Source organism: Eleutherodactylus coqui, chromosome 7 (assembly GCF_035609145.1).
Source record: "Eleutherodactylus coqui strain aEleCoq1 chromosome 7, aEleCoq1.hap1, whole genome shotgun sequence".
Classification (NCBI taxonomy): domain Eukaryota; kingdom Metazoa; phylum Chordata; class Amphibia; order Anura; family Eleutherodactylidae; genus Eleutherodactylus; species Eleutherodactylus coqui.
In genome coordinates, this window is record NC_089843.1 from 53,593,213 (window position 1) to 53,615,287 (window position 22,075).

Sequence of the window (22,075 nt, forward strand, 5' to 3'; positions counted from 1 at the left end):
CATACGATGCTGTAACAATCCGCCGCGAACAGAGCTGCGTGTAATGCATGCCAATCGTGATGCAGACTTGCCCTGGAAAGAGTTTTCCGCCATGTTTGAATCCATAGCCTAACGGCAGGACCAGATACAGCTGTGTATACGGATGCACTTATGGGTGGGGAACCGGGGCGGGTAGTCGGACCCTTACCGTACCATTTACAAGAAGAAAACCCCAAATAACTCCTGGCCGGCGCCCAATAACAGACACAAGATACGGAAATCATTTTATTAAAACGTGTATACTGTAATAAAAGCTGCAGTAATACCGTCAGTAATTCAATATTCTACCGCTGAGCGCTCGGTCGCACCGCAAGCTCAGAAGTTCTCCGCTTATAGGAAACCCAACTTCGATTTGCTCCATGAGATTGGATGAAAAATACTGCGAGTCTGTGAGCTGCAGCTACCGGCGACGCTCAGACTGTTGTGGAACTGCAAGTCCCAGCAGGGCTGCACAGTGTCACTTCATGCTGGGACTTTCCCGAAACACTCCACACATCAGGAGAGATTTATGGAAGCGGTAAGCGGCTGCGTCACGCCGTCTCATTCATCAAAATTGCTTTTGTTCACCTAGCGACCAATCACGGCACAGCTTTTAGTCTTCTAGATCCGTTAAAGGCCCAATGTCCACATACAGATTTTAATTATAAAATGCGCAGCTCCAAAAGCCCACGGGGAGGCATTAACATCCGCAGGGCAAATAAATGCATGCGGATGGGATTTTTTTTCCTAGTGTGCGGGTCGCCCGTACCGGAAGAAATCGCAGCATGCTCCATTTTCCTGCGGATCTCCCACGTTTGGCTCCCATTGAAGTCAATGGAAGCCGTCCGTATCCGCGGCACTGCCACAGCAGTTTTTGTGCTGTGTCGCGGATACACGGGAGACCATGAGATTTAAAAAAAAAAAAAAAACTAAGTGTGCACAGCGGTAGGGCATGGCACGCTGCCGGCATGGCGAGCACATCCACCAGGCAGGAAAAAAAAGATCCGGCCGCGACGGAGGGGAGACCCGCAGCGTCTGGCCATTTCAGTATAACTATATTTTTGGCCTCATGGCGGCGGGCACGGGTGGATTTTTCACGTGGATAGTCACAGCAGATTCACCGCACGTGACTAAAAGGATTTTTGATTGCTTACAGGAGATTGCGGATTGCCTTCTTTTCCCAGGCGAATGCACCGCAGATCATCCACACTGAAAAGAATCCCCAACCCCACCGCCATAACGGATTTCAACATTCGAATCCATAGTGAATCCGCAAATGTATTTGCAGATCCTCAGCTCCCATAGAGATGAATGGAGCCAGATCTGCGGTAAAATGGCGCACACTGCGACTTATTGTCCGCACGTGGCATCCGCAAATCATTGAAAATGAAGTCGCAGGTGTTACATGAAGTGCGGACGCCCCCGGCTCCTCTATGGGCGGCTTGAACTGCGGATCACCTGCACAGATTTTGCAAATCAAATCCGCCCGCGGACATTGGGCCTAAGAAATGAAAGCTGAGCTCTGATTGGTTGTACGGGCAATGATGCCTATTTGATAAATGAGGCCTGGTAGGGTGGAGGTGGTGTTGGCATTACGGCTCCTTCACACAGGCGTATTCGCACGCATTTTTGCACACCCAACTTCTGCGTACACGAAGCACAGAGAACAGAACCCAATGATTTCACTGCCTTCACTCACACTGCCTTTTCTCATGTGCAAAAAAATTAGAACATGTTCTGTTTTGTGCACCCCGGAGAAGTCTGAAAGGGGTGCGCAGAAGGGGGTGCGATACGCTTTACAGCGCAAAGCCGCAGGAAGAACAACACATCTGGACTTCATCAGGCTAAATAGCCTTTAAATCAGTACACGGATGCGTCCCGGGCCCTGCGTGCGCAGAAACGTACAGTAAATGCACAATCACCTGCACAGAAGCGCCTTATTCATAGCACGCATACACTGCGCTGAAGTGTGCGCAATTGTTCATACTCCTGTGGGAACGAGCCGTTAAAGCTGCATGAAAATGCGTGCTTAAAAACAGAGCGTTTATAATGCTTTTTTTTAATGTTTTATGTATTTTAAAAAGATGTATTTTTGGCACATTCCTATTTTTTGTGAGTTTTTCCAAATTACAAACCATGTAACTCAGAGAGAGAAAGTTTAGAGGCCGCCATCTGTAATGCGGAAAACGTGAAAAACATCTACTGCAGCCCCCATGCAGAAGCAAACCCTACTTAGGTCTGTGGGAGCGAGGCAGCGCAAAAGCAAAAAAACAAGCCGCAATTAGGCTACGTTCAGACGGGTGAACGCGATATTAGGCCCAGAAACCTGACCAGACATCGCTTGTCAGTGTGCGTTCTACCCACGGACGCGAGTGAAATTCCGCCCGTCCTGCGCTTGTTTCTCGTGGGAGGATCAGCAAGTGCTTCCCACGGAGGGGAAAAAAGCCCCGCGCACATTTAGGACTCCATTAAAAAGAATAGAGTTCATAGAGGCGTGGGTTCTGTGCAGAATATTGCAGGTCAGGTTTGACTACTTTTGCGCACAGCTATACTCACGGGGCCATAACTGTACTCGTCTACGGAGCTCTGCGGGCCTGAATTTTGCAGGATGAGATAATATTTTTATTGGTACCATTTTTTATTGTGTTTTTTGTCAAAGGTACAAATTTAAAAAAAAACAAAACTTTTTTTTCCAATAGGCTGGTTGGGGTGCGGTAAAAGTGCCATGTGAACTCTATTCTTACTATTAACCCATTACTTGCAACACCAAGTTTAAAAGGGGTTTTAGCATTTTATAGCTTTGGCACAATCTAGTATTAATGTCCTACTGGTAATTCGGAGTCCATCATGACCGCACACATGGGGGTTGGCCTCCGACCTCTGTAGGGACGGGAAGACCGAGAGCTTGTGTTTTGTGGAATGACGTCACATTTTCACTACCACCATGTTGGAGTGCGTGTAATAGATTATTTTTGGAGGCAGAGTAATCAAAATATGCAATTCTTGCTTTTGTTTTTAGTGGAAAAGTGCTTTTTTTTTCATTTACATGATTTTTTTTTTAACACTTATTCATCCCTAAGGCCGCCTGCAGACGGGTGGGAATTCTCGCCACGGGACCTGACCCGAGAGCCTGCAGGGACCATGCGTACTCACCCGCGGCTGTTTGATTTGCCAGGCAGCTGGCGCATGCGCAGACCGAAGCCGGGTGAGTGACGTTTCTGTGCGGGGCTAACAGAGCATGCCGCGGTTTATTTGCCACGCCGGATTTCGTGCGGCCAAACCGCGGCCGTCTGCATAGGATTGCGTTTGTTAACGCAAGCCTACGCAGGCTTCCAGCAGTGGAAATCCCACGGAAAATCCCGCCGCAGAATTTCCGCTCGTGTGCAGGCGCCCTATGAGGGCCCTCGAGCACACAGTCATTTGATGGCTTTGATATGGTATGACCGATAGGGACCATTTACATGGGACGATTGTTATTCAGATTTCTGCGCTCCCGCGGGTATTTTGTGTGAAGACGCCGGCGGTGACTGTTCTTTGGTTTCTGTATGCAGAAAACTGAATGATGCGCCATTCAGAGTAACCAGCACTGGTTCATTCACTTACAGTAAATGAAGAGGGACGGGGGTAGAACGGCTCACCCAGCCCGCCCCACCTCCATGCCAGCGATACTCGCTCCTGTGTAACAGCGCAGGGGCGAGCATCACTGGGACGTGCAGCTAGGCATACTTTGCCCGATAGTCTGCCTGTGTAAATAGGGCATAAGTCAGATGTAGAAAGCGGCAGGGGACTGGCACGGGCAATAAGGGAGCAGCAGGGGTTCGGATGCAACAAATATAGCTTTTTTTAAATGTTTTTTTTACTACAGATTCGATTTAAAAAGGCGTTTTCTCCGTGGGTAGCCTCTAACACATGCCTGCATTCAGCAGACAGTCAGATCAGGGAATCATAAAGACAACCAATGAGGTAAGCTAAAATAATGGTGCGCCAAACTTAAAATGAAAAAACAAAAAAAAAAAAAAAAAAACACACAAAAATGATATACTTTCACCCCAGAACTGGAGAGTAGTGTAACCTACTCGTAGCGAGCGGATGGTAGAGCCGGTTACACTTCAATTCGACTGAATGACGACCATCTCAACTTTTCCAATTTGCCTTTCTTGGAGTTCGGGGAAAACCATTGCATTACACTCGCTGCATCTACCCACATGAAATGCAAGATTGGCTCAACTACCGAGCGACCTATGTGGCCCCTCGGGCCCCCCCGTGTTAGATGTCCAGGAACATAGTAAAATACTGGATTATAGAAAAACCTCAGGATATCAAAACCATATAAACAGTCTAAAGGCGGCTTCAGCGTATATGGCACACGTCCACTATACAGAATTTAGCTCGGCAGGTGGGGCAAGGCACCTTGCTGGACAGCCAGGTCTCTGGATGCTGCTGGTCCTGGCGGCTTGCGAACCACTTGCCCATGCAGGTTAGGCACCACATGGGCCGGCAGTAGCATTGCTGACACTCTCCTTCGTTGGGCTCGTTGCAGTACTTCACCAGCTTGACGTTGGCGTTGGTCTGCATGCAGCCAATACAAGGCTCTAGTTCCTGCAACGAAAAGTAAGAGGACTGAGCGTGGCAAGACCACTCGACTTACCGTTTTCTATCAAGTTTCCTGAGGCACTCACTTATATCGTGTTTCCCCAAAAATAAGACAGTGTCTTATATTAATTTTTGTTAAAAAAGGTTTCACTTTTTTACATGTATAGCTGCCTGGACACTATTTAAATTGACTTTTTAAATTAACTGTTAGCAGGGCTTAATTTTGGAGTAGGGCTTATATTTGAAGCATCCTCAAAAAGCCTGAAAAATCATTTTGCATCCTTAAAAATTCTGGAAAATCATGCTATGTCTTATTTTCAGGGTATGTCTTATTTTCAGGGAAACAGGGTAGGTTGCAGCCCACTGGCACCACGGCTTATGGCACAATGATTGGACATATGGAGTGATGTAAAAACAATGTAAGGCGCCGCCTCTCCCCGAATACACTGTGTACCAAATTATTATGCAAGTGCCTTCCCCGCCACAGAGCTTTTTTCATCCTCAGTTCTGTTACAATGTGGATGTTATTACAAGTGAAATTACTAATAATGGCGGCCAATAAAGGGGGGTTTCCCCTCTGCGCTGGGGATTCCAGTTTGCTGCTCCGTTTGGGTAGCAGAAAAGAGGAATCTCCGCAGCCTAACAGCGCTGGATGAACCCCACTGACTATAATGGAGTCCATCTGCTTTCCGCCAAGCTGCCCTCGCAATGCGTTTTCCTGCCCCATTGAAAACAATGAGCGATGCGTTCCCAGGAACGGACAGAGATAGAGCATGCTGCTCAGGTATAGGACTGTTCGAAAGACTGGGGTTCATATTCGTGAGTCTCACAACACACAAGTCGTGCTTGATTTTCTCGGCCGTGTGAAAGTGGCCTAAGAGAATGGCATAAATACACTGCTGCTGGAAGTTTTTCCTCAAACTCCAGTGCTGCATTCACAGCCACACTGCTCAGTACTACTGTATAATGTCACCGCTATTTCTGTCTATGTGTGCAACGGGTTACATCACGACAGCTAGTCTACACCGACCGGCTCAGGGAAGACTGAGAATTAGAGATGAAGCCTGCAGAAGGTGATAAACGTAGGACGCAAGTCATAATGGCCAGAAATACGTTATTACGCACGTACACACAACAGCTTATTCTGAAAATTCACCTGAAACGGCAGGTACGCTTTAAGAGAAACCCTAAGCACAGGTAGGTGTGAGGAAAACTATCCATACCTGCAAGTGCTCTTCACAGTGCTGCCGAGGCTGTCTAATAGAGAGCAGTCAGTCTGATGAGCAGTTCGCATTCTAAGAATGTTCTGGCTCTTTTTCCTCTCCTTCAGCTGAAACCTCACCCAGTCACTAGTGATCGACGTCTCCAGCTCCCTTAACACTAAGACACTGCGTGCACCGCACGTCCGCAGCAAGCGCATGCACAGCGGCCATCTTTGTTTGTCCAGGACCGGACGGTCGCTTTAACGTACTGCACTCACAGCATAGAAGTGGAGATTTGGGGGCTACAGCATAACGCTCTCTTCATATCCTCTACCTACGCTTAGCAATTGTTGGCAGGGGAAGGGGATCCTAACAGACCTTAAAAGGGGTTTTCCCACTTAACACCTAGGTCATAAATGGCTGATTACTGGGGGTCCGACTGCTAGGACTTCCAGCAATCCCGAAAACCCAAACACCCTGAATGCGCCATGTGAATACAGCAGTGGTACACGTGTGACAACCCTCCGTTTACTCCTATGGGAAGTGCATCTATCTCCCTCTGTCCCATAGACATTTATCACCCTGTGCCTATGGCATAAATACCTTTAGCGGGAAAACCCCTTTAAGTGATAGCGCAAGGTGTACAGTATACAGATCTATGTCACACAGGTCCCCCATTTGGCCCTTTATTCTGGAAGTGGATGACAGCCCCTCCCCACAGGGTTTACCAGATTGCTCTGCGGCTCGTAGACATTGTTGGCTTCCACCAGAGTGCGGAACGTATCCAAGAACATGTCGCCTAAGGTCTGATGTATGACGACGTTGGCCGCGTTTCGGATGGGTGCGTGAAGCTTCTCCTTCAGCTCTCCATATTCTGCCGAGTTCAATCTGCAAACAGATCAACCATTAAGATCAATTAAAGAGCAAAATTAAAAGTCCCTATCCTCATCAATGGCACAATGCGCTCGTCCGGCCCCGTATATCATTGTCTTTTATTATCAGCGATACTTGAATATCTTGTTTATTCCGCTTGTTTACATGAACCTGTCTACATAACGTTACAGATAGAAGACCCCCCCCCCCCCCCCCCCATTCCCAAAGCCCTATGGATTGTCAGGGACCTCGGAGGGGACATGAAAAAGTTCACCAGGGCACCATAGTACAATCCGAGAAGCAACTGAAAACTTTGCTCCAGTGTATCAGGGGTACAAGCCGTACATGAGAGGTCCTTATAGACATGAGGAATATGCGGATATCAAGTCTTCATTAGCTTCTTGAACTGGGCTACACTGCTGTGGTATACTTTTATACCTGATCTATACATATGGGGGGGGGTCCTACTAGGGTACATGAAGATGACAACATCAGAGAAGTTCTTTACAACTTTGTGCTAGTTTTACTGTTTTTAGGACAATTTCTTAGAACATCCCGATGTGCTCAGAGTTCTGAAACAGAACTTCAAAACCTCTATATAGATGTAGAGGTAAATGCCAGGATTTTGTCACCACTAGAGGGAGCTCAGGAGTTTACGGCAAACTGTAAAGGCCCACATACATATTAGACAACAGTCGTCCGAACCCGCTGATTTCAGCAGGACCGGATGACTCTTGGATGTATATGGGAGTCTCTGACAGATGTAAGAGGAGAGAAGGATCGGCCACGCTGAATGTCATCACCTCTGTCCCCGCTAGAGATAAGCCACCACAAGAGCTTCCTGGCTGCGGATTCCTCCACTGTCCCTATGTAAAACACATAACGGAGTATTTGTGTGTATGGGGAGTCGGGAGAAATACCTGCTGAACACTCATTTGGTCGCCAGATACTGAAGGCGGACAAGTTTCTTTACACACTAAAAGGAATTTTAGGTCTGTTTCACACAAGCGACAAAATTGCGCGATTTTCTCACGATGCGACAAAGTGCGTGTATGTGAAGCCCACTGATTTCCAATAGGTTCCTTCACATTCGCTTCGTTTGTAGCCTGCGATATTGTGAGACAAGGGGAAAAAAAATTCACGTCTTGCTAGTATCGCGTATTTCTGTGCCTGTATTACAGAGCAGTTTGCCGGCTCTACAGCATTATATACTATTCTGGGCCAGTAGACCTGCGGCCGGGACACTACCGCAATACAATGGCAAATATGCTCATCAAAAAGTGGCCTTATTGTCAGCGTAAAGGCCCGTTTACTCAGAGCGATGATCGCTCAAAAAAATAGCTAAAAGGCGATTATTTGAGTGATCATCGTTGCGTCTAAACGTGCGCCCATTGTGCACTGCTAGCTGATCGTTAAATTCAGGCCAGCCTAAAAATCGTCCTTCAGCCTTATCAGCAGTTCTCCACAGGGAGTGCTGATAGCATTGCTTCCCGCTGGAGAACAAAGGGACTGAAAGCAGATAAGAGCCCTCGGGTTATTAACTGCTTTCAGCTAAGGCTTCATTCACACACTAAATTGCTATTAAGTAGCTGAGTAGCTACTTAATAGTTTATGCAAAATGATCGCTCAAAGCTGTCACTCAGACTGTCGTATGAGTGATCATCGCTCCGTGTAAATGGGCCTTCAGTCTCCAAGCGCTATAGTCCATCATTTTGAGAATTGCTTAATGGACGTCCAAAAAGACCCCAACCCTGCAAAAACAGAAAAAAAGTACCTGATGTCAAAAGGCCTGACGTTGGGGTTAATGCTTGCCACCCGTATGGTAATGAACTGCACAGGGGCGTTGGAGTCCGGCGACAGCTCATGCTGAGTGGACTCGGTTACGGTCAGATGAATGTCCTGCTGCTGCGCCACGTACACCTTGTAGGTGGTGACCTTCATCACCCACGTGTCGGTGACAATAACCCGCGCCCCGGGCACCCCAGTTGCAAATTTATCAATTCTTCGAAACTCATTGTTTATGGAGAAGACCACGATCCTCCAATCAGAGTGCGGCAGGGCGTGATGAGCCAGCGCCCTCGCCAGCGGGTGATTGGTCCACCTCTTCCGAGACCAGTAGAGGGCAAGGAAGCCAGCGGCGGTCGGAAGGATGACCGCAAACAAGGCGAAGATCCTCCAGCCGTCGCTCACCGCGTAGAAGTAGTACAGCTGTTTTTCTGGAGCAGCGAAGCACATTCCTATGTAATAACCTGCAGGGACGAAGAGACAAGCGTTACAGACCAGGACAGCCCAAACACTGCGGTTATACCCCGGGGTCACACATCTGCGCAACAGCTTGTTGGGGGCCTCATGCTTCTGGCACTTTATATATAATGAGGCCACTAGGAAAAAAAGCCTTCAGTCACAGATGCCAACTCACTAGTTAACAGACAAGTCAAACAGCACCTCTTATCTCAGCTTCCTGTACCCCCCCCCCCCCCCCCATTGCTTCCTGTCCAGCTATACTACAACAGGAAGCGACAGGGGATCCAGGTAGTATAGCGACAGCCGGACAGGAAGCGACAGGGGATCCAGGTAGTATAGCGACAGCCGGACAGGAAGCGACAGGGGATCCAGGTAGTATAGCGACAGCCGGACAGGAAGCGACAGGGGATACAGGTAGTATAGCGACAGCCGGACAGGAAGCGACAGGGGATACAGGTAGTATAGCGACAGCCGGACAGGAAGCGACAGGGGATACAGGTAGTATAGCGACAGCCGGACAGGAAGCGACAGGGGATACAGGTAGTATAGCGACAGCCGGACAGGAAGCGACAGGGGATACAGGTAGTATAGCGACAGCCGGACAGGAAGCGACAGAGGATACAGGTAATATAGCGACAGCTGGACAGGAAGCGACAGGGGATACAGGTAGTATAGCGACAGCCGGACAGGAAGCGACAGGGGATACAGGTAGTATAGCGACAGCCGGACAGGAAGCGACAGGGGATACAGGTAGTATAGCGACAGCCAGACAGGAAGCGACAGGGGATACAGGTAGTATAGCGACAGCCGGACAGGAAGCGACAGGGGATACAGGTAGTATAGCGACAGCCGGACAGAAAGCGACAGGGGATACAGGTAGTATAGCGACAGCCGGACAGAAAGCGACAGGGGATACAGGTAGTATGGCGACAGCCGGACAGGAAGCGACAGGCGATACAGGTAGTATGGTGACAGCCGGACAGGGAGCGACAGGCGATACAGGTAGTATGGTGACAGCCGGACAGGGAGCGACAGGCGATACAGGTAGTATGGTGACAGCCGGACAGGGAGCGACAGGCGATACAGGTAGTATGGTGACAGCCGGGCAGGAAGCGACAGAGGATACAGGTAGTATAGTGACAGCCGGACAGGAAGTGACAGGGATACAGGTAGTATAGTGACAGACGGTCAGGAAGTGACAGGGATACAGGTAGTATAGTGACAGGGATACAGGTAGTATAGTGACAGACGGTCAGGAAGCGACAGGGGATACAGGTAGTATAGTGACAGCCGGACAGGAAGTGACAGGGATACAGGTAGTATAGTGACAGGGATACAGGTAGTATAGTGACAGCCGGTCAGGAAGCGACAGGGGATACAGGTAGTATAGTGACAGGGATACAGGTAGTATAGTGACAGCCGGACAGGAAGTGACAGGGATACAGGTAGTATAGTGACAGGGATACAGGTAGTATAGTGACAGGGATACAGGTAGTATAGTGACAGCCGGTCAGGAAGCGACAGGGGATACAGGTAGTATAGTGACAGCCGGACAGGAAGTGACAGGGATACAGGTAGTATAGTGACAGACGGACAGGAAGTGACAGGGATACAGGTAGTATAGTGACAGACGGACAGGAAGTGACAGGGATACAGGTAGTATAGTGACAGCCGGACAGGAAGTGACAGGGATACGGGTAGTATAGTGACAGACGGTCAGGAAGTGACAGGGATACGGGTAGTATAGTGACAGACGGTCAGGAAGTGACAGGGATACGGGTAGTATAGTGACAGCCGGACAGGAAGTGACAGGGATACGGGTAGTATAGTGACAGCCGGACAGGAAGTGACAGGGATACGGGTAGTATAGTGACAGCCGGACAGGAAGTGACAGGGATACGGGTAGTATAGTGACAGACGGTCAGGAAGTGACTGGGATACAGGTAGTATAGTGACAGACGGTCAGGAAGTGACAGGGATACGGGTAGTATAGTGACAGCCGGACAGGAAGTGACAGGGATACGGGTAGTATAGTGACAGCCGGACAGGAAGTGACAGGGATACGGGTAGTATAGTGACAGCCGGTCAGGAAGCGACAGGGATACAGGTAGTATAGTGACAGCCGGACGAGAGTGACAGGGATACAGGTAGTATAGCGACAGCTAGACAGGAAGTGACAGGGGATACAGGTAGTATAGTGAGAGCCGGACAGGAAGTGACAGGGGATACAGGTAGTATAGTGACAGCCGGTCAGGAAGTGACAGGGGATACAGGTAGTATAGTGACAGCCGGTCAGGAAGTGACAGGGGATACAGGTAGTATAGTGACAGCCGGTCAGGAAGTGACAGGGGATACAGGTAGTATAGTGACAGCCGGACAGGAAGTGACAGGGATACAGGTAGTATAGTGACAGCCGGACAGGAAGCGACAGGGATACAGGTAGTATAGTGACAGCCGGACAGGAAGCGACAGGGATACAGGTAGTATAGTGACAGCCGGACAGGAAGCGACAGGGATACAGGTAGTATAGTGACAGCCGGACAGGAAGCGACAGGGATACAGGTAGTATAGTGACAGCCGGACAGGAAGCGACAGGGATACAGGTAGTATAGTGACAGCCGGACAGGAAGTGACAGGGATACAGGTAGTATAGTGACAGACGGTCAGGAAGTGACAGGGATACAGGCAGTATAGTGACAGACGGTCAGGAAGTGACAGGGATACAGGCAGTATAGTGACAGCCGGACAGGAAGTGACAGGGATACAGGCAGTATAGTGACAGCCGGACAGGAAGTGACAGGGATACAGGTAGTATAGTGACAGCCGGTCAGGAAGTGACAGGGATACAGGTAGTATAGTGACAGCCGGACGAGAGTGACAGGGATACAGGTAGTATAGTGACAGTCGGACAGGAAGTGACAGGGATACAGGTAGTATAGTGACAGCCGGACAGGAAGTGACAGGGATACAGGTAGTATAGTGACAGCCGGACAGGAAGTGACAGGGATACAGGTAGTATAGCGACAGCTAGACAGGCATTCCAGGTGGTGACAGAGGGAGTACAGTAGCAGCAGGGGGCGCTCTCACCCAGGGGCAGCAGGCTGTGCACCAGCAGGGTGGCTGTGGTCCTCCGGACATGGTACTGGGTGAACGCCACGTCCTCACTCCCCAGCCAGCCGGACAGCAGGTTCTGCACGGTAATGCCGGCCGAGTGGAACTCATTAGGGGTGAAGACGAAGCAGACGGAGAACACCACGTACGCCAGAGTAAACGTCACCGCCGGACTCTCCATCACAGCGGGGAGAGCGTGGAGCCCGCACACTTCCGGCCAACCGGCGGGCGGCGGGGCATGCCGGGAGATGTAGTCTGTAGGCGCTCAGAGCAGAACACGTGACTACAAGTTTGTAAACTCCAGGGGAACTGATGGGCTATAGCTACGTATGATGTGTGCGGCTCCTGTAGTGGAGGGATCACCTGTGTATACCTGCAGTGACCCCAAAGGTGGGATGTCACAGCTCAGATCATGTCCTATATATATATATATTCTGTCATCACAGGCTGCAGACCCCCTTATATGACAATGCATCTCTTGTAAACAGCACCATCATGCAGGTGTGAACATTGCCAAACATTAATAAATAATGTAGAAGGTTCCGTGATAGTAATTTGTTTCCTAGGATACCGTATGATGAATTATACGATCAGCATTACAGCCTCGTAGGACTGAGCAGTGATGTGGTGATGGAGGACGACCCCATACAGACTGTAATACTGCACCCATAGGTGCGTATAAATCCAAAAGACAAGAACTGCTTCCATCAGCAATGCGTCTGGGAGAACCTCTTGATAACTGCACCGTAGTGAAGGGCATGTGCGAAGACTAAAGTTGCTCCCCAGTAACAGGAGAGGGGAGAAGTATCTGATGACTGGGATTCCCATCATCCAAAAGAACGGGGGTTCCCCTGTATGAATGGAGTGGCAGCTGAGCATAGAGACAGGCCAAGTCCTTGAATCTATCTCCAGCAGTCCTCTTGGAGTGAATGGGGCGTCAGCGCTCATCCTCGTACTCCATTCTACCCTGTTGGAGTACTTTAAATTTAGAATCGGCAATAAAGCTACCGGGATCGGAGTTCTCTTCTCTCCTGTGGCCAAATTAATTAACAATGATCATCAGTGTGGCGTCTCCACTGTGATCTTCCTGCTACACCTAGCCCATTACTAATCTCATTGAGACCTCTTTCACACGAGCGTGCCGGACACTTGTACGTGCGGCTGCAAAAAATAGGCTCATCCTATCCATTTACTGGAATATGTAGCCAGATCCCATAGACTCCTATGAGAGCCGTCAGAAAAGGAAAGGTGGAGGGAGTTTAGCAGTGGCTCACGTTGCTAAAGTCCCTCCCCCTCCCTTTGATGGCAGCTCCCATAGGCTTCTATGGGAGCTTCTATTGCCACAACCAGCCGGCAAAGGGAGGGAAAGAGCTTAGCAGCGCTAAAGTCTCTCCACCCAGCTGACAGAATTCTGGGCTGTGCATATATATATATACGCCACAGCCCGGCCGTGTGAATGAGCGAGAAAATGGGAGATTTAGCTGCGACTTGGTTGCAGCTTTCTCTCGTTCATGAGATTTTCGGGCCGTAATGCGGGCGGATGGAAGTCGCAACGCCCGTGTGAAAGAGCCCCAATAGCGCAAAACAGAACAAAGCAAAGTATAGTATCCAATCACAGTGAACCAACACCCTAAACGCAGCCAATCATTACAAAGCTTAAGGGCGCATTCAGACGACCGTATATCGGCCGGGTTTTCACGCCCGGCCGATATACGGTGTCCCTCTCTGCAGGGGGAGGAGGCGGGCCGGGAGCAGTGCTCTGAGCTCCCGCCCCCTCTCCGCTCCTCGCCACTAGTTGCAATGGGAGGGGGTAGGATGGAGGCGGAGCTAAGATCCATAACTTAGCCCAGCCCCTTTCATTGCAACTAGTGTCGAGGGGTGGAAAGGGGGCGGGAGCTCAGAGCACTGCTCCCGGCTCTTCCAGCCTCCTCCCCCTGCAGAGAGGGACGCCGTATATCGGTCGGACGTGAATACTCAGCCAATATACGGTCGTCTGAAGCCGCCCTTATACTGACGAAGGAATGCATGATGTGACTTGCTGCATATACGGTACTACTTAGGGGCACCGTCACACGGGCGCTGCAATCTTTGGCCGCCCACATCACGACTAAAAATCACATGAACGAGAGAAAGCTGCGACCAACGTGTGCGCTGTCCGGAAGATCGGCGTGTCTCCATTCAGGATCTGCTGTGTGAATTAAGGGGGTCCTCCCACTGATGACCTGTACCCTCACCACTAGATAGGGGGTAATGTCTGATCACCGAGGACCCCCAGCGAGCCCACGATCTGAGCATGTGCATGTAGGGTGGTGCCCATGTGTGACGACCGCGGCACTCACTTCTGTGGACGGAGAGGGGCGATGTGTTCGGCAATCTTCCTTCATTCCTAGAAGTGAAGGGAATTGCGCCAGCATTTGTGGCTTCACATTGACTTCTACGGGGACTTTTGGTGCTCAAATACGCAGAAAAATTGAGCACGTTCTATTTTTTGGGAAGTGACCGAAATGTGCAAGAAAAATATGTGAACCCATTGAAATCAATAGCTTCGATTTTCTGAGCATCGCACTCGCAAATTTTGCGTGTGGAAATCCCCCGGTGTGAAGAGGGCCTTAGGTGAAAGAAAAAAAAAAAAACGTGAAACTCATCAGACTAATTAGCCATTCAGTCATTGAGAGGATTTTTCTGTAGCGCACGTGAACGCACATCCCCTGTGTACGCAAAAAGTACGGCCTGGGGGATATTTTTGCGCGCGCGACACGCAGCGAATAGGGCCCGCTGCTTCCAATGAAATCATTCTCGATGCTCTTTTTTGGACACGCATTTTATTCACACGGGAAAACACGATCTGCTCTATTTTTTAGCACATTTGCGCACCGAATGTCCCCATAGGAGTCCATGGGCGTACACGACTGTGCACATTATGAACGTGCGGCGCCAATCATGGCGGCACCTCAGCTAATTGGCCTTTTAGGTGATTCTTGCGCCGCTGTGAGTGAGCGGTGCCTGCTCTACACGGGCGCGGAAAATACTTGTTCGCTGCGCAGACACGTTGCACAGCAGCACAGTTTTTTGCGCTGGCGTGTAGCCGCCCTGAGGCTCACTCACAGGGGTGGATCTGACTTATATGTTTGACTAGCTGGAGCCTCCTGTCTGCTCCACAGTCCTCGGCAGGGAAGTCCTACCACTCCTCACTACAAGCATTCACAGTCTTCACACAGCCACACGCCACAGGCCAGCACGCATGCGCAACATTTTAGGCGCGGCCCCGCAACAACAGCGGCGAAACATCACCAAAGCGCGTTCCCACATCAGCTCTACTTCTGATTGGTTGGTTTGTACTTGCGTCGTGACGTTCAGCGGCTCTCCTGGCTTCTGATTGGACAGATTTGTTGAACTGTCGAAATTCAAACGGGAGCAGCGGCGGCGTTGTGTAAGGCGGAGAACGAGACGAGAGGTTATATAGCGGCACCAGCAGGTACGAGGAGGAGGAGGGCACGGAGCGGGGCTGTGAGTGGCGGGGGAGCAGTGGGTGGGCGTGCTGTGAGGGGCGCTGGGTGTAACGTGTATGTGCGGCTCTCCTATACTGGAAGTCTGAGTCTGCCTTTGTACAGCGCGTCACGGGTTACATGTAGACGGAGTATACTGAGGCCGTTGTTTTATCTGATACTCCAGAGCTGCACTCACTATTCTGCTGGTGGGGTCACCGTGTATATACATTACTGATCCTGAATTACATCCTGTATTATACTCCAGAGCTGCACTCACTATTCTGCTGGTGTAGTCACTGTATACATACATTACTTATCCTGTACTAATCCTGAGTTACATCCTGTATTATACTCCAGAGCTGCACTCACTATTCTGCCGGTGGGGTCACTGTGTACATACATTACTTATCCTGTACTGATCCTGAGTTACATCCTGTATTATACTCCAGAGCTGCACTCACTATTCTGCTGGTGGGGTGACTGTGTACATACATTACTTATCCTGTACTGATCCTGAGTTACATCCTGTATTATACTCCAGAGCTGCACTCACTATTCTGCTGGTGGAGTCACTGTGTACATACATTACTTATCCTGAATTACATCCTGTATTATACTCCAGAGCTGCACTCATTATTCTGCTGGTGGAGTCACTGTGTACATACATTACTTATCCTGTACTGATCCTGAGTTACATCCTGTATTATACTCCAGAGCTGCACTCACTATTCTGCTGGAGGAGTCACTGTGTACATCCATTACTTATCCTGTACTGATCCTGAGTTACATCCTGTATTATACTCCAGAGCTGCACTCACTATTCTGCTGGTGGACTCACTATGTACATACATTACTTATCCTGTACTGATCCTGAGTAACATCCTATATTATACTCCAGAGCTGCACTCACTATTCTGCTGGTGGAGTCACTGTGTACATACATTACTTATCCTGTACTGATCCTGAGTTACATCCTGTATTATACTCCAGAGCTGCACTCACTATTCTGCTGGTGGAGTCACTGTGTACATACATTACTTATCCTGTACATATCCTGAATTACATCCTGTATTATACTCCAGAGCTGCACTCATTATTCTGCTGGTGGAGTCACTGTGTACATACATTACTTATCCTGTACTGATCCTGAGTTACATCCTGTATTATACTCCAGAGCTGCACTCACTATTCTGCTGGTGGAGTCACTGTGTACATACATTACTTATCCTGTACTGGTCCTGAGTTACATGCTGTATTATACTCCAGAGCTGCACTCACTATTCTGCTGGTGGGGTCACTGTGTACATACATTACTTATCCTGAGTTACATCCTGTATTATACTCCAGAGCTGCACTCACTATTCTGCTGGTGGAGTCACTGTGTACATACATTACTTATCCTGTGCTGATCCTGAGTTATATCCTGTTTTATACTCCAGAGCTGCACTCACTATTCTGCTGGAGGAGTCACTGTGTACATCCATTACTTATCCTGTACTGATCCTGAGTTACATCCTGTATTATACTCCAGAGCTGCACTCACTATTCTGCTGGTGGACTCACTATGTACATACATTACTTATCCTGTACTGATCCTGAGTAACATCCTATATTATACTCCAGAGCTGCACTCACTATTCTGCTGGTGGAGTCACTGTGTACATACATTACTTATCCTGTACTGATCCTGAGTTACATCCTGTATTATACTCCAGAGCTGCACTCACTATTCTGCTGGTGGAGTCACTGTGTACATACATTACTTATCCTGTACATATCCTGAATTACATCCTGTATTATACTCCAGAGCTGCACTCATTATTCTGCTGGTGGAGTCACTGTGTACATACATTACTTATCCTGTACTGATCCTGAGTTACATCCTGTATTATACTCCAGAGCTGCACTCACTATTCTGCTGGTGGAGTCACTGTGTACATACATTACTTATCCTGTACTGGTCCTGAGTTACATGCTGTATTATACTCCAGAGCTGCACTCACTATTCTGCTGGTGGGGTCACTGTGTACATACATTACTTATCCTGAGTTACATCCTGTATTATACTCCAGAGCTGCACTCACTATTCTGCTGGTGGAGTCACTGTGTACATACATTACTTATCCTGTGCTGATCCTGAGTTATATCCTGTTTTATACTCCAGAGCTGCACTCACTATTCTGCTGGAGGAGTCACTGTGTACATCCATTACTTATCCTGTACTGATCCTGAGTTACATCCTGTATTATACTCCAGAGCTGCACTCACTATTCTGCTGGTGGACTCACTATGTACATACATTACTTATCCTGTACTGATCCTGAGTTACATCCTGTATTATACTCCAGAGCTGCACTCACTATTCTGCTGGTGGAGTCACTGTGTACATACATGACTTATCCTGTACTGATCCTGAGTTACATGCTGTATTATACTCCAGAGCTGCACTCACTATTCTGCTGGTGGAGTCACTGTGTACATACATTACTTATCATGTACTGATCCTGAGTTACATCCTGTATTATACTCCAGAGCTGCACTCACTATTCTACTGGTGGGGTCAATGTGTACATACATTACGTATCCTGTACTGATTCTGAGTTACATGCTGTATTATACTCCAGAGCTGCACTCACTATTCTACTGGTGGGGTCACTGTGTACATACATTACTTATCCTGTACTGATCCTGAGTAACATCCTGTATTATACTCCAGAGCTGCACTCACTATTCTGCTGGTGGAGTCACTGTGTACATACATTACTTATCCTGTGCTGATCCTGAGTTATATCCTGTTTTATACTCCACAGCTGCACACACTATACTGCTGGAGGAGTCACTGTGTACATACATTACTTATCCTGTACTGATCCTGAGTTACATCCTGTATTATACTCCAGAGCTGCACTCACTATTCTGCTGGTGGAGTCACTGTGTACATACATTACTTATCCTGTACTGATCCTGAGTAACATCCTGTATTATACTCCAGAGCTGCACTCACTATTCTGCCGGTGGGGTCACTGTGTACTGTGTACATGCATTACTTATCCTGTACTGATCCTGAGTTACATCCTGTATTATACTCCAGAGCTGCACTCACTATTCTGCCGGTGGGGTCACTGTGTACATACATTACTTATCCTGTACTGATCCTGAGTTACATCCTGTATTATACTCCAGAGCTGCACTCACTATTCTGCTGGTGGAGTCACTGTGTACATACATGACTTATCCTGTACTGATCCTGAGTTACATCCTGTATTATACTCTAGAGCTACACTCACTATTCTACTGGTTGACTCAATGTATACATACATTACTTATCCTGAGTTACATTCTGGAACATACTCCAGAGCTGCACTCACTATTCTGCTGGTGGAGTCACTATGTACATACATTACTGATCCTGTACTGATCCTGAGTTACATCCTGTATTATACCCCAGAGCTGCACTCACTATTCTGCTAGTCGAGTCACTGTGTACATACATTACTTATCCTGTACTGATCCTGAGTTACATCCTGTATTATACCCCAGAGCTGCACTCACTATTCTGCTAGTAGAGTCACTGTATACATACATTACTTATCCTGTACTGATCCTCAGTAACATCCGGTATTATACTCCAGAGCTGCACTCACTATTCTGCTGGTGGAGTCACTGTGCACATACATTACTTATCCTGTACTGATCCTGAGTTACATCCTGTATTATACTCCAGAGCTGCACTCACTATTCTGCTGGTGGAGTCACTGTGTACATACATTACTTATCCTGTACTGATCCTGAGTTACATCCTGTATTATACTCCAGAGCTGCACTCACTATTCTGCTGGTGGAGTCACTGTGTACATACATTACTTATCCTGTACTGATCCTGAGTTACATCCTGTATTATACTCCAGAGCTGCACTCACTATTCTGCTGGTGGAGTCACTGTGTACATACATTACTTATCCTGTACATATCCTGAATTACATCCTGTATTATACTCCAGAGCTGCACTCATTATTCTGCTGGTGGAGTCACTGTGTACATGCATTACTTATCCTGTACTGATCCTGAGTTACATCCTGTATTATACCCCAGAGCTGCACTCACTATTCTGCTGGAGTCACTTCGTGCATACATTACCTCTGTACTGATCTTGGTGTTGCTGTATCAAATGTGGTGCAGTTGCCTATAGCAACCAGAACTGTTATGGGTATGAGCTGCAGGTTTTGCTCCAGTGGATTGTCTTCAAGGCTTTGGTTCCCCACGTGTTACAACAGATGCTGGTAGTGGTCCCCACTCTTGTGCACCTCTGGGCTCGTTGGCTGATACTGCCTGCAGCTCTTCAGCAGTGATGCTGTGGATAGGGCTTCCTTCAGTTCTCCCAGTGTCTTGGTGTCACTTCCTCCCTTAAATTTCCTCAGACTGGCATTGTATGTGGAGAAGTCCGCGGTACATGCGGGCCGTAACGCCTCGCTCAGTTGACTCTTCCGTAACCGTGAGGCGATACCAGTGAGTGGCGGGGGTGCTGTCGCCCCATCTTGGAGGAAGTAGTAGATTTTCTTCTGGTTCAGACACATCCAGATAAATTATGGTGTTCAGTTGATCCGGACTCTAACCCTGACCCGCGTTCCCGACGCTGCGCAGTAAGTGCCAGTCTTCTGCCCGTGCAGCGGTGTTTGTGGGTCTGTGGGGGCTCTGTAGACCAGAACCTCGTATTCTGTGAGGGACCTGAATCAGTCAGCGACCGCGTACAGTGATGGACGCCTTCTGCTTTGTCGTGCTCTTCGCTTCCTGCTCGCGTTCGGTTTGAGGTTTCGGCACTCGCCAAGACGCTATGTGATGCACCAACCTGCTGGTCGTCTGAGTTGCTTTTTGAGGACTATTCGCAGCCTGCTGCTGACCGTCACGGACGACTTCGGATAACTGGAGTGACGCAGGCTTCTTGTGACGGACTTGTTTGGCGCCATTTCTGCATACGGTGATAAGCAGGTGGTTTTGATTTCTTGTAATAGGTCTTTGCTGACATCGGCGTCGCACAGAACCTCCACAATGACCATTCGCTGTCGCGGGGAGAACACGCTGGGGCAGATCTATGAAGGCCATCTAGAAAAAAAAGTTTTTGCTCTTAGCAACCAATCACAGCGCAGCTTTTATTTCTTATACTGCTGAGGTAACATGAAAGCTGCGCTGTGATTGGTTGCTAAGAGCAACAGATTTTCTTCCTGTTAGCTTACAGAATAGCGTGATGCTGGGATCAGAGGCGGCTACTTATCGGTCACCCACCTTGTATAATCTCTGGAGAACTTATCTGTATATGATGAACGGAGCCGCTCTTAAAGGGATATTCCGGTCAGTGGGTAAAATCCCCTCTTCGTTCCTCCCAATGGGGCAGACGGAGTCCTCGGCTGCTTCCCATTGAAATGAATGGAGCTGAAAGAATTAGCTGAGCAGAGCGTTCAGCCGTATATCTGTGCCATTGGTTAGAGCGGCTGCCATGTGTGTGCGGCCAGCGGTCCGTATGACACTACAGAAGTGTGAAAAGGGATCTGAAATGGGGACAAAACAGGACATGGGTTCCCCAATCTGAAGATCAGTGGGGGTCCCAAGATATACCTGCAAAGTGACATGTATTCTGTCCCCGAGGCTAATGGTGCCTCTTGTCCTGCCACTCCTGCCCCTGGCATTAATAATGCTGCCTTTCTGACCCGTCAGGTAAATTGCTAACAGATAGCAGAGCTGTGACGGAATCCCCAACCTGAAACAAACAGCCGTTCACTAGCGGACTGCGCTGTTCTCCAACTAATTCTGCCGCGTATTTCCACATTGGGAGATAAGTTGCGGCACGTTCTATTTGTCGTGGATTTACGCTGCCGGAGGTCTCCATTAATATCCATCAACAGGGTCCATGTGCGGCATGGAAAACCGGGGAGTTTATCAAAGTCATGGAATTTTGCGTGTTTTTTCTATTTTTTTTTTTTTTGTCATGGAGTTCTTTCTGAGTAATATCTGAGATTCTTGTGTTTTAGTTGTTTGTCCAAAATCATTTCTTCCCTTACGAACCGGTATTGTGTAACACCGGAGGCCGAAGAAAGAAAGAAGTAAAAGCGCACAAGAACCTCAATACTCCGTCTTAAAAATACAATAAATATTTCAGCTTTTGCAGTTTTTGTTCTCATCCGGTCTCTAATGGTTTGGGACTTTTAATATAAAAAATATTATATTAAACTGTAAATAGCTCGAATTTCGCAGGGTTTGTCTTTTTAATTATTTTTGTATATTAAAAAAAAAGGTGCCTTCACACTTGCGAGAAAATTGCCCTTTTTTTGAGCGCTGAGTGAATGCAGAATTCTTAAACCAATGATTTCCAATGGTTTCCTTCACATTTGTTTGTTGCAAGAAAAGAAAATCGCGCCCCGTCCTCGTTCTGCTTTTTATCTCCCCCATTTCCCCATGGAGTTTGCTTTTATCGCATCGTGAAGCTGGAGCTTGTGATTTTTCTTTTTGTGCGATGCGTCTGTACCATTAGTAAGTCCGATCGACTTTCATACT

At 48.3% G+C, this 22,075-nt stretch overlaps 2 protein-coding genes across 2 annotated transcripts in view; one reads left to right on the top strand and one right to left on the bottom strand.

Moving 5' to 3' along the window:
• Window positions 1-251: 251 nt before the first annotated feature.
• Window positions 252-12,266, bottom strand: TMEM129 (transmembrane protein 129, E3 ubiquitin ligase). The gene is made up of 4 exons (XM_066573018.1): window positions 12,018-12,266; window positions 8,461-8,935; window positions 6,542-6,701; window positions 252-4,617 (listed from the first exon to the last, which is right to left on the bottom strand). The coding sequence occupies exons 1-4, from the start codon at window positions 12,220-12,222 to the stop codon at window positions 4,369-4,371; spliced, it is 1,089 nt and encodes a 362-aa protein (XP_066429115.1). The 5' UTR covers window positions 12,223-12,266; the 3' UTR covers window positions 252-4,368.
• A 3,229-nt stretch (window positions 12,267-15,495) lies between these two features.
• Window positions 15,496-22,075, top strand: part of TACC3 (transforming acidic coiled-coil containing protein 3) — a 29,656-nt gene continuing 23,076 nt past the window's right edge. The window contains exon 1 of the mRNA XM_066573019.1: window positions 15,496-15,516. The gene's annotated coding sequence lies outside the window, so the exon portion shown is untranslated. The remainder of the gene's footprint in view (window positions 15,517-22,075) is intronic.

Bases quoted from the DNA above. Each gene is read 5' to 3' on its own strand.
- TMEM129 (XM_066573018.1), bottom strand. From the start codon at position 12,222: ATGGAGAGTCCGGCGGTGACGTTTACTCTGGCGTACGTGGTGTTCTCC. The intron at 8,936-12,017 runs GTGAGAGCGCCC...TCGTCCCTGCAG, and splicing joins GCACAGCCTGCTGCCCCTGG to GTTATTACATAGGAATGTGC. The intron at 6,702-8,460 runs GTACTTTTTTTC...ATCTGTTTGCAG, and splicing joins GTCAGGCCTTTTGACATCAG to ATTGAACTCGGCAGAATATG.